At 36.6% G+C, this 12,790-nt stretch overlaps 1 protein-coding gene and 1 pseudogene across 3 annotated transcripts; both read left to right on the top strand.

Annotated features, from left to right (window-relative positions):
* Window positions 1–1,721: 1,721 nt before the first annotated feature.
* LOC137718595 (vestitone reductase-like) lies at window positions 1,722–4,540 on the top strand (annotated as a pseudogene). Its single transcript, XR_015965148.1, has 3 exons — window positions 1,722–2,019; window positions 3,317–4,059; window positions 4,173–4,540. The product of XR_015965148.1 is annotated as a vestitone reductase-like (transcript).
* A 5,444-nt stretch (window positions 4,541–9,984) lies between these two features.
* On the top strand, window positions 9,985–12,481 carry LOC137718594 (vestitone reductase). 2 transcript variants are annotated; one of them, XM_068458144.2, is made up of 4 exons: window positions 9,985–10,245; window positions 10,309–10,398; window positions 11,328–12,051; window positions 12,165–12,481. In XM_068458144.2, exons 1-4 carry the CDS (start codon window positions 10,206–10,208, stop codon window positions 12,304–12,306), a joined length of 996 nt encoding a protein of 331 aa, XP_068314245.2. In that variant the 5' UTR covers window positions 9,985–10,205; the 3' UTR covers window positions 12,307–12,481. The 2 variants fall into 2 exon arrangements, with proteins under 2 accessions (XP_068314245.2, XP_088554955.1); XM_088698829.1 differs by lacking the exon at window positions 9,985–10,245 and having other exon boundaries at window positions 10,254–10,398.
* The last annotated feature ends 309 nt before the right edge of the window (window positions 12,482–12,790 follow it).

Consider the following 12,790-nt stretch of genomic DNA (forward strand, 5'->3'; position numbering starts at 1 on the left):
CCAAAATGAAGCCCGTGAAGCAAGGAATCGAAATATACCTTCCTCGTGGCCAGTCGTGGCCGGAATATGATTGGTAAACGTCTGCAAGTCCCGGCACCTCGTCGGAAAATTGGGAATATAGTCTTTGAAGGTGTTTCTTTGTATTTTAACGTCCAAAACACAACAATGTGGTCATAAAAGAACTATAGGGATGAAAAGAGAAGCATTTGGAGTGTTATGAGGCTTACCCAAATCAGAGAAGTTACAAAATCATTCGAAGTCGCGTCGGGGAACTTTGTTCTCGTTGGAGCTTGGAGTTAGAGTCTCACGGCTCGGTTTTTCCTACGTAACAGGGCTCAGGTTCAAGCTTGTGAGGTCTAGAGGGTGAAATGGGTGGTTTCTCAGGTGGTGCTTTCCCCCATGGCACCCTTCGATGCTTGCCGATAGAGAAAGGAAAAAAGTGAGAGTGAGAGAGATAAAGTGAGAGGGAGAGTAAGACTCACGGGAGGGAAGAAAGAGAGAGATGAAGGGAGAGAGAGAAGGGAGTGTGCCGGGGACAAACTCCAAAGGTGGACCCCTTGGGGCACACCTATTAGGGCCCTCAAAAACAATATTTTAAACCAATATCCAAACCCAACATGAAATTACAACATTACCCTTTCGTTCCGTAAAAATCCGGGACGGGTTGTCACACCTTTTTCTAAGTAGAATTTTATTTTGTAGTAGTATAATAAAGTTTTTTAGCCATTAGGAACAAACGCATCAATTTGGGAGAACGAAGGCATCAATTTGGAGAACTTAGCTAGGCTTTGACGATTTGTATTTCAAGGTGTTTTCTATCCTTTTTCTATTTCAATAAAATTCCTTTTGTGTTATGGTTGTTCATAACTAATTTCCGTTTGTTAAAGCGATGCCCTGAGCCTTAGCATGAATATGTAGTCTTTATTTAATTGCTTATGATATTATACATGCATACTTTGAATTATTAATCACTGTGTTTAAACTATCTCTATATCTTAATGCTTAGCTACCATTAGGATGTTTAATTAAGTAATCGGATGCAATTTGGTAGGAATGCCACTGGAGGATTGAGTATTGCTTCTTGTGATTGATAGTTGTAAGTTCGCCTAGGGTGAATGCCACATCTTAGGGGTTGCATGGTTTTTCAAAAGGTTTTCACAAAGCATAATGAGTCATGCATGTTTATATTTGATCTGAATGCCACAGATGGATTGCATGTTTGATCTATGTTCTAGCTTGAATGCCACAAGTAGAATATGCATAAAATAAAATAAAAAATTAACCTTCAAAGTTGCATGTGTAATTTGTAAGTAATTGGTAAAACTACATAAGACTGTTAAGGGGACGACGGAACCCTAGTGATTAAATTTATTTTCAAAACTATGTTCTCTTGTTTTCTTTACTTTGACAATTTATTTATATGTTTTTAATTTAATTCGTTTTTAATATTCTAGGTCATAAAATCAACATTTTCGAAACTTTTAAATAGTTAATTAAGAATTAGTTTAAACATAAATTATTCATACAATCCCTGTGGAAACAACCTTACTTGAGCTGTTATACTACGATAACCTTGTACTCTTGCAAGTCTTTTTAAGTGTTTTTATCCCTATTTTTGCAGGTGATAAAAATCTCTATCAATCATTTTCCCACTCCAAGATAAGATTTCATAATTATATTGAGACTTTAGACTTGAATTTGAAAGCAGAGAGAGAGATGGAAGGAGAGATATTAGGAAGAGTAGTGTGTGTAACAAGAGAGAGATTAGGAAGAGTAGTGTAAGATTTCATAATTACACTGACTTTGTAGATAAACAGTGCCAACCCAAAACTGGGTGATAGTATATATAATTTGATTGAATTTGAAGAGAGAGAGAGAGAGAGAGAGAGATCTAGAGAGATGGAAGGAGAGAGATTGGGAAGAGTAGTGTGTGTAACAGGTGGTTCTGGGTACGTAGGGTCTTGGCTGGTTATGAGGCTTCTTGGTCAGGGCTACTATGTGAATACACTCTTAGATCAGATCCTACAGGTAAAGTATTACAAATTTTATTTATTATTTTTATGTCGGGTGTTTCTAAATAATGTGATAAGGCTTTGTTGTGGTAGACTTGCAGTTGTATATCGAATTTTTTGAATTTTTTTATATTTAATCTACACAAAGTATATTCATATCAATATATCTCGAATTTTTTTTCTTGTGCAGAAAATCCAAACAAAAAATTTAATTTTGGTAGAGAGTTATATCTTTGCCTATTTCCATTTCCATCTCTGCTAAGATTAGTAGCAGATTTGATCAAAAAGATATCATTAGGGTAGTAAAGGCCCCAAACAAACTTATCCAAGGTATATTAATACTAACAATTTCCTTAACATATCATTAGGAAGAAGCGCATACTTTAACTTTTGAAATTTCAACCACCTTGAATTTCGAAACTGCCTGGAAGTTATCCAAGTTAAAAATAAAATTTATAAAGAGGAAAAATATAAAATGGTCGCTAAATTTTTTTGTGACGATCTTTAAATGATGTTTCGTCATTAAAAAGGCCATTCATATCTTTAGCGACTGTTTTTAGATAACTATTTTGTCCCTAAAAGTTTATTTTTTATGGGAGAACAACGTGAAAGACAAAATGGAGCATTTGAACAAAAATAATAAAATTATTTTGTGTTTAATTTACTATATTGTCCGTACCTTTTATTTTGGTTCTTTTCTTTAACTTTGTTGACATGGTTAATTTGGATTTTTCACCTTTTTTTGGGTGACAAATAGATTTTGTAATAAGTAGTTTAGATTAACAAAAAATGCTACTTTTACTATCTACTTGTACCATCTCTCTACCTCAATTTCTTCTTGTTGAGAATGAGTCCCATATTGACGGGTGGTAGGATCTTGCATAGGCTTATAAGAGTTGAATTACTCACCAAATTGCCATTTGTTCTTATGGTGAAACCTCAACTTCTCCATAGTATCAGAGCAGGTTGTCCCACGTATGAAGCCAAACGGCTACACACGTCCACGTCACCCTGTTATGTTGTCCACGTGTTAGGATTGAAAATTCGCCACACGTAAGGGAACATGTTGAGAATGAATCTCATATTTATAAGATGAGAGACCTTGCATATGGTTATAAGTAGTTGAGCCCCTCCCCATATTACAATTGGTTTTGTGGTGGAGCCCGAACTTTCTTCATGCGGACCCTACCTGTTTAGAATGATGGTAAAAATAAGTGGTAATTATGGAATCACTCTTAAATTAAACAATTAATTATCGTTTTAATTTTCGATTGAGCTGTTTGTGTTTCGTTCCATATTGAAACCACCCTTAGTATATGCTAGAGAACAAGCGAGATCTAAGCTACCTCACAAGTCTACCAGGAGCGACCGAAAGGCTCAACATTTTCACCGCGGATCTCAGCAACCTGGACAGCTTCTGTGCAGCCGTTGAAGGGTGCATGGGAGTGTTCCATGTTGCCACTCCAGTCGATTTCCAAGACAACGAACCTGAACAAGTAGTGACTAAAAGATCAATTGATGGAGCCCTAGGTATTCTAAGGGCGTGCTTAAACGCGAAAACAGTGAAACGAGTTGTGTACACTTCTAGTGTATTCGCTGTCACGTTTGGCAGCGGCAAGGATGTGGAGGAAGTGGATGAAATTTTTTGGAGCGATATAGATTACATTAGATCTGTAAAGCCATTTGGAGGGTCATACGTGATTTCAAAGAGATTAACCGAGAAGGCAGTTCTTGAATTTTCAGAGAAATATGGGTTGGATGTTGTGACAATAATACCTTCTATTGTTGCTGGCCCGTTCATTTGTCCTAAGCTTCCCAGCTCCGTTCGCAGCACACTGGCTATGGTCTTTGGTAACCTTGAGGAGCTTAGATTTCTTATCAATATACCATTGGTGCATGTCGATGATGTTGCCAGCGCGCACATTTTCCTTTTAGAACATCATGATGCAAAGGGGAGGTACAATTGCTCATCACATGTCATAAACCTTGTACAAATGGCTGAGTTTCTTTCTGCCAAATACCCGGAATTTCAAATACCCTCAGTAAGGTACGTCAACTAGTATTCTTCATACTACAAATGTGATTCTCTCGTTGTGTTCCTACCTCGAGATTGAAATCAAAATATCATTATTTCTCGGTTCATTTGATCATTCTGTGCAGCTATTTAAGGGAGGTTAAAGGTGAGAAAACGCCTGGTCTGTCGTCAAAGAAGCTCTTGGATTCTGGTTTCAGATTCAGGTATGGGGTTGATGAGATTCTCAGCGACGCAATTCAGTGCTGCAAAGAAAATAATTATTTATAGTTTTCCGTTTTTGGATTATAATTAAGACTCGTATGTGATTATATGCACGTTTCGTTCCATACCAGAAAAACATCACCCTTGTTGGATGGAAAAGGAACTTGTACGAACGAATATATACATTGTGTGTTGTAAGAATAAAATGCATGCCCATATATACCCTCATATGTACCGGCATATGGCCATCTCGATTCTGATTCAAGTTCACAAGTTACCTTAGCTTTTTCAATTTCAAGTTCACATGTCACATGTGTATCGGCATATGGCTTCTCTCGATTCTGAATGAACATTATAAATAATTATTGAAAATGCATGCACATAATTAGTAAAATAATTAAGAAGAACGAAATTTTGGTCTTGAAAAGCTGAAACCTGTCCAACGGACTGTTACAGTAAATTATATCACGAAAACGAGACTGGGAGATGAACTGAGTAAATTATACATAATTGAGTAAATGTAGGAAATGGCATACCTGGATGTAGACAGAAATGAGCTGATAGTCCTCCCCTTTCTCGAGTAGACAGGCCAACGCTCTTGACACTGGTGGCGTGTACACTTTCACCAGACGCACGAAAATGAACAAAGAAATAAGCTAATCATATCAGAAATTTTTTCCGATAACTTGATCTGTAACATTAGTAGTTACCTTCACTACTCATTAAACTGAGTGGAAAAGGTACACAATTAAGGAATATCAAAGTTCCAATGATTGTGCGTAGTTAATACAAAAACGAGCATCACCTGCAAACTTTTCAGTGCTGGGGACACCTATTTTTGAGATTCCTTCCGAAGGCAGTCGGACGGAACAAGGACTTTGCATGTTGATATGTCAGTAATAAGATCTTGTAGTTGATCGATAAGAAATTTGATACAAACGTTCCTGTCCACAGGCTCCTATAAATAAAAACAAGGTAAGTAGAAAATTTTAAGGAATTATTGGAACAAGACAAGTAGAGCTCTTCTCTCAAATTTACATTCAGCATTGTTAAATACATGAGCTCTAGGAGGGCAGAAAATTTCAGCTAAGCTGTCATCAAGATTGTTTCACTTGTTCATCTCGGTGATCCATCTGGCAGAATCAGCATTATGTTTCACAAATGGTGATATCAATAATGACGTTCGATCTGAGCTAAGGTCCCGTATATTCATGTACATAAGCTCGTAGAAAATCAACTAGTCAAAACATATATACCCGAAGGTTTTGGCAATATGGGAGTAGCCTAACTTACTTATAAGCCCATGCAAGATCCCACCCCCCATCAATGTGGGATTTATTCTCAACAGTATATATAATTTTGTGCGACTTTCCTTATACATGTCTTCTACATCTCTCTCATTTATCCGCCATCCACTCTCATCATTCCTCTTATGTTCCATGTATGCGTTTTCCTTCTAAAAAAAGGTAAAAACTGAAAAAGAAATTGTCATGCCTAGTGGTGGATGGAAATAGGGACCAAGGTGGTCCAAAACCACTTGAGTCTAGAAAATATATATGTGAAGGTCTTCAGAGGATCCTCAGAATGTTTGGTACGGGTCCATTTTGTGCCAAATAAATGTTTGACATAATGCATGCTAAGCATATCTCGGCATGTTGTCTTCGTAGCACTCAACAAGTTCTCTCTATATAACTGATCAGATAGCTTCAGCATATCCCAATATCTATTGACATGTGCACAACAAGCCCACCAAGTGAATAAACTGTTTTTTTTTTTTTTTTTTTTTTACACGCTTCGCACTCTTTTTCTATCTAAAAAATTTGTATTTCATACTGGTACCATCCAAAGTTCAATCCCGAATATGCCACTGGTTATACCCCTTAAATGAAACGGTTGAATACGGTGTTCAAGCCTTGTTCCATGCTACAAGGAGAGTTTTTTTTTTTTTAATATTTATTTATGTAATTTGTACACGTAAATAATCATTGTGCAATCCTCATTCCTCACTAGGGGTGGGCAAACGGGTCTTCGACCCGCGGGTTGGGACAGGTACAAGGCGGGTCTTATTATTGTGTAAAAGAAATGGGGCAAACGGGTCCTGGACCCATGGGTTAGGGCAGGTACAAGACGAGTCTTAATATTGTGTAGAAGAAATGGGGCAGGGCGGGCCCAAAAGTTATAAGAAATGGGCCCCCAAATCGAACTGTGCAACCGTTGGATTCGATTGGATTTAATCCAGAACACATGTGGCAAGACTTTCTGCCAAGGAAATGTGTGCTTTCACCAAACCCAATGAAGACTTTTCTTCTTCTTGCCAAGTCGCGTGTCCATCATCAAAGCAAATGAAATTATGAAACTGTTCTTCTTCCTGCCAAGAAACCAAAACCATTTCCTAAAAATCCCACAAAACCCACAAATTTCGGGAATCGAATACAGGAATCGTCTTCAAAACCGGGCTTTTCTCCCACAGAACCAGCTCCTTTCCTGACCCAAATATTCTTTCTTTCTTTAATTTTAGATGGATCTTCACAAAAATTCAACAGCTATCGTTCTGGTTTGTTTCTATGATTCTCTCCATGTTGTTTTCCGATGCATTGACAAGCTTCGTGTTCTTTGTTGGCCACAAGTTCAACGGCTTTGCTTTGAGATGGATCTGCAGTTCGACCACAATGGCCATCCGTTTGAAATCGTTACTTCGCCAAGCTTGGATTAGACCCGTTGACCCGACCTGTTTCAAACAAGTCGGGTTAGGCCATCTCCAACCGAAGGGACTCAAGGGGCTCGTGTTAGTGGTACAAGTAGATAATCATATTGTATAGTCCTCATTTCTCACCCCAGGTAGGGGTGCAACTTAGGCACATTTGATGGTCAATCCAACCTTTACAGTTAGGGCTTGAGTTGGGTTTGGATTCATGTGCATTCTTTCGGGCTCCAAGTTCAACTGTTTCGAGTTTTCCCAAGTTTATCGAGTTTAATCTTGTAACACTTTATTTTGTAAGAGTTTTTAAATTTATGTATACTAAAGCGGAATGAGAAAAATATTGTTCATAAGAAACAGTATTTTGACGTTTTTGCCCTCATTTTAATGTTTCTGGGTTCCTACTTTTTGTGCCTTTACAGTGAAATTCCCAAATTACCCTATAGGCATACGTGTATATGGAAAAAAAAGTTTGAGATTTGCGTCACCGCTTCATTCCTCTCCTCTGCACCGTTTCCATTTCGTTCCGTACTTCTCCACCTCTTCATTCGTGCTGCACCATGAATCGAAACAAAAAACTGCTCATCGAAATCAATTTCAGTTCAAATCCCTAAAACCCAAATTTCTCCAGATCGTTGGAATCAGTTTGCTTTTGTTGTTGCTAATCCACAGGTAAGGCTTAAATTTACATACAATTTTTTATTTTTCTTGATTGGAGTTCGGAAAGAATTAGTTGTTTACAGAACATAGGAAAAGGGAAATGGGAAAGCGAGGAAATGCATGCAAATGGGTTTGGGAAAAAGACTTTTCACTGGCTTTCGCTTTTGGCTTTCATCCTTTCTGCGTATGTCTTCATTGGATGAGCTTTGTTTTCCTTTTTTGATCTTATTGATTTTTTCTTTTCCCCCTTTGGGCTAATTACTTCTCAAACTTCTGAGCGGTTATCGATAATCGTTGTTGCTGTGAATAAATTTAGTCAATGACTTACTAAAACACCAATTATCCATAGATTCTCCATAGCCAGAGCACTATTAGATGACGCTGAATTTGCCGAAAAAAAAATTGGGGTAGACAGGGCTCACAAGGAAATTTGAGCTTTTGTCAGATAAAATGTCTTTTTTTTTTTATTCATGTTAATTTGCAGTAATTTATTTTATAAGTTACTAAAAGAATGTTGTGATATGATATTATGTATGAAATATAAACTAAAAGAATGTTGTAGTGTGAGAAAATTGTCTTCAAAATTGGATTTTCCAATTTCTGGGCAAAGGAAAACAGGGAGAGAACACCAATGGTGGAGATGATGGAGAATCCCTTCTTTGCCGTGGAAATTAATGATCCATGTGCATCATTCAGTCCAGTTTATAAGAGCAGGGGTCAAAATGAAGAACGGATGACATGGGGATTTGTTTAATTTTATCAAGTTTTGTACTGAGTTAAAACTCCCCCATTTAACATGCTGATTAGTATTTGTGTAAATAGGATTGTGAGTATGGTTGTATATATGTAGTAGTAGAATTGGAAACATTGTTGTAATTATGTGTAACTACTAAAGTTGTAAACCCGCGGCATTGCGCAGGTTTTTTTGCTTGTTTGTTACTGGGGGTGGGAAAAAATCCAAAAATCTCACCCCGTCCCAAACCCAAACCGAAAAAAAACTCTAACAAAAAATCTCAAAATGTTCGGTATCTGAAACCGAACTGAACTCGAAATTTTCAGTATGGAATTCGATTACTCTTTGTAGTCGTTCGGTAATCCCGAAGATTTACCAAAAATCCCAATGTATATAATTTCCTTATAATATCTGTAGCAAACAAATTAAGGAAGATTGGAAGACAGGTTTACAATGGAATCTGGTTGAGCAATTATGAATGCGAATATGAATTTAAACTTTACCAACGTGCATTAGTTTAGCATTTCGTCCAATTGCAGAAATGAGGTTGTGGGCATAGGAATGAGATTAATAAGTTTTACGGTTAAGTTTGAGAATTGTTATTAGCACTTCAAAAATCTTATTTGGCACTCCAAACTTTCCTAATTGGAAAGAAAAATACACTTGTGAGGAGTGTAGAATGAGATTTTTAGAGTGCTAATAACAATTCTCTTAAGTTTTACTACTTTTTTATTTCTGGGTCAGCATGTTATTTTTGAGAATTGGATCCCATTTGGATTCAAATTTTGGGCATCCTAGGGATCCTCAAATCTTAGTTATTCATCGTGTATTATGCGGTTAGAAATCATTTGACTTTTTTTATTTAAAATTGTACACAAATAGTATCGATGAAAACTAGCAGTTCGATATGCGATGAAATTACAAATACAACATTATGGGAAAACAAAATGATGGCCATATCTAGCAGAAAAGAGAGGGCAAGATTGGTATTGGCTGTATTCTTTGAAAAAATGGAAAATTGCTTGAATAGGCATTCATAATTAAGGCATTTGGAAAGGGCTGTGGACTAATCAATTGGTCATCTTTTATAGTTTTTAAGAATTAAAATGGCTAAATACGACATCGTTCTTTTGCCTATAAAATTTTGATATAAAAATGGAATTAACTTGTATTGCTGCTAGGAATCGCGATAATTCGGTTTGGTTTTGGGTTATAAAATTTCTTCTCGAAAATTATTGGCTTGAGATTCAAGTTAGGTGTTTCCGTTCGGGATATTCCGACCCAAACCACCCCTACTTGTAACCAAAACAACGTCAATACTAATTAAAATTCAATTTATACATCATCATCCACGCAAAGCATAAACAATATAACTTAGAGACTTTTTCTAATGTTTCAACCATACGAAGTTGAAATTAAATTACTAAACAACACCAAGCCTTCAATTAAAAGAAATGTCAAAACAACATTATCAATTATTTTCTAATTGAAAATCAACAACAAACTTCAAATATAATCATCGCAAAACATAGCCTTGATTTTTATCTATGCCCTCTCTACTTCACATAAAATCTCACTTTGCCCCTACATTCTATAATGTCTCACTTTACACCCTCTACTCTTCTTAAGACATGTTTTGGATGTAAAACGGACTTTGTCAATGAAGAAACATGTCAAGCAGTGCCACTCAACCAGTACGAAAATTACTAGACAGAGACAGTTAAGGTAGAAACAGTCCCCACCAAGATAAACTTTCATGATTACACTGAGACTTCAATGACCTGGCAAATTATCAACCAGACTTGATTTGATTGAACTTGAAGGCAGGAGAGAGAGAGAGAGAGAGAGAGAGAGAGAGAGAGAGAAATGGAAGGAGAGAGATCAGGAAGAGTTGTATGTGTAACAGGTGGTTCAGGGAGAGAGAGAGAAATGGAAGGAGAGAGATCAGGAAGAGTTGTATGTGTAACAGGTGGTTCAGGGTTCTTAGGTTCTTGGCTGGTTATGAGGCTTCTTGATCAAGGCTACTCTGTGAATACTACTGTTAGATCACACCCTGCAGGTAAAGTTAAAAAATTATGAAGGTTTTTTATTTTTTATTTTATATTGGATCCGGCTTTTGAAATATTGAAATAAAGCTTTGTTTTTGTTGCTGTTTATCGGGTTTTTGATTTGTTGATTTTTTTATTTATTAAATCTATACAACTATAATTCATATCAACATATCTTGAAAATTTTTCCCTTGTATTATAAGCTCTATGTGCAGGAAATTCCAAACAAAAATTTTATTTTTGGTGTTTCGATTTTTATTTTTTCTTAAACTATTCCTTTGTAAGATAATAGGGTAAAGGCCTCAGACGAACTGATCCAAGGTAAATGATATGCATGTGCTTATTAAAATTAAAAAATAAATAAATAAAAAGTTTACAGAGAGACAAAAATATAAAATGGCCGTTAAGTTTTTGGGTGACGACCTTAAATTATGTTTCGTCGCTGAAGAGGCAGTTCATACATTTAATGATTGTTTCTAGATAACTATTTCGTCCCTAAAAGTTTATTATATTTGGGGCAAAAAAAACATAAAGTGGAAGCAACTGATATGGTTACTTGGCTATGAGACTTTGAACAAAACCAATAAAACTATTTTGTGTTTAATTTACTATTGGAAATTATTACTGGCATTCCAAAAATCTCATTTTGCACTCCAAACTTTCTATAATTAGAAAGAAAAATACATTTGTGAAGAGTGGAGAATGTGATTTTTGCAGTGTAATAACAGTTCCCTTTACTATATTACCTAGAACTTTAATTTTGGTTGTTTTTCTTAGCTTTGTTGACATGGTTAATTTGGATTTTTTACCTTCTTTTGGTTGACAAATAGAGTTTGTTAATACGTAGTTTAGATTAAACAATTAATTATGGTTTTAGTTTTCGATTGAGCTCCATGTTTGTGTCTCGTTCCATATTAAAACCGCTCTTAGTATATGCCAGAGAACCAGAGAGATCTAAGCTACCTCACAAGTCTACCAGGAGCAACCGAAAGGCTCAAAATTTTCACAGCGGATCTCAGCAACCCGGACAACTTCAATGCAGCCGTTGAAGGATGCATCGGAGTGTTCCATGTTGCCACTCCAGTCGATTTCCAAGACAAGGAACCAGAACAAGTAGTGACCAAAAGATCAATTGATGGAGCTCTCGGCATTCTGAAGGCGTGCTTAAATGCAAAAACAGTGAAACGAGTTGTGTACACTTCTAGTGCATCCGCTGTCGTGTTTGGCAGCGGCAATGATGTGGAGGAAGTGGATGAAAGTTTTTGGAGCGACGTAGATTACATTAAAGCTAACATTTCACATGGAGGGTCATACATGATTTCAAAGACATTAACTGAGAAGGCAGTTCTTGAATTTTCAGAGAAATATGGGTTGGATGTTGTGACAGTAATACCTTCTTTTGTTGTTGGCCCCTTCATTTGTCCTAAGCTTCCCGGCTCCGTTCACAGTACACTGGCTCTGGTCTTTGGTAACCTTGATAAGCTTAGCTTTCATATTAATACGCCTATGGCGCATGTCGATGATGTTGCCAGAGCGCACATTTTCCTTTTCGAACATCATAATGCAAAAGGGAGGTACAATTGCTCATCACATGTCATAACCCTTGTACAAATGGCTGAGTTTCTTTCTGCCAAATACCCGGAGTTCCAAATACCCTCAGTAAGGTACGTCAAATGTTAGTCTTCATATTATGAACGTGATTCTCTCGTTGTGTTCCAATCTCGAGAATGAAATCAAAATATCTTTCGTATCGGTTCATTTTGATCATTCTGTGCAGCTATTTAAGAGAGGTTAAAGGTGAGAAAGCACCTGGTCTGTCGTCAAAGAAGCTCTTGGATTCAGGTTTCAGATTCAAGTATGGGGTTGATGAGATGCTCATCGATGCAATTCAATGCTGCAAAGAAAAGCATTATTTGTAGTTCCGTTTACGGATTATAATTAAGGCTCATATATGATTATATGCACATTTCGTTCCATACCAGAAAAACATCACCTTTGTTTGATGGGAAAGGAACTTGTACAAACGATATATACATTGTATGTGTGTTGTAAGAACAAAATGCATGCCCCTATTTACCGGCATATGTTCTGGCATATGGCTCTCTAGATTCTGATTCAAGTTTACAAGTTACCTTATCTTTTTTAATTTCATGTTCACATGTCATGTGTAACGGCATGTGGCTCTCTTGATTTTGAATGAATATTATACAGAAATATTGAAAATGCATGCCCATAATTAGTAAAATAAGAAGAACGAAATTAGGATTTACTGCACGAAGAGGGAGATATCTTGGTCTTGAAAAGCTGGAACTGTCCAAACGGCTGTTACAGTAAATTATATCACGAAAATGAGCCTGAGAGATTAACTGTGTAAATTAAACATAGTTGAGTAAATGTAGGAAA

This window comes from Pyrus communis, chromosome 8, assembly GCF_041283825.1.
Source record: "Pyrus communis isolate YQ-2024b chromosome 8, ASM4128382v1, whole genome shotgun sequence".
Classification (NCBI taxonomy): Eukaryota; Viridiplantae; Streptophyta; class Magnoliopsida; order Rosales; family Rosaceae; genus Pyrus; species Pyrus communis.

Excerpts from the sequence above, each read along its gene's own strand:
- LOC137718594 (XM_068458144.2), top strand. The coding sequence starts at position 10,206 with ATGGAAGGAGAGAGATCAGGAAGAGTTGTATGTGTAACAG. Across the intron at positions 10,399-11,327 it reads TGTTAGATCACACCCTGCAG|AGAACCAGAGAGATCTAAGC; the intron begins GTAAAGTTAAAA and ends AGTATATGCCAG. Across the intron at positions 12,052-12,164 it reads TTCCAAATACCCTCAGTAAG|CTATTTAAGAGAGGTTAAAG; the intron begins GTACGTCAAATG and ends CATTCTGTGCAG.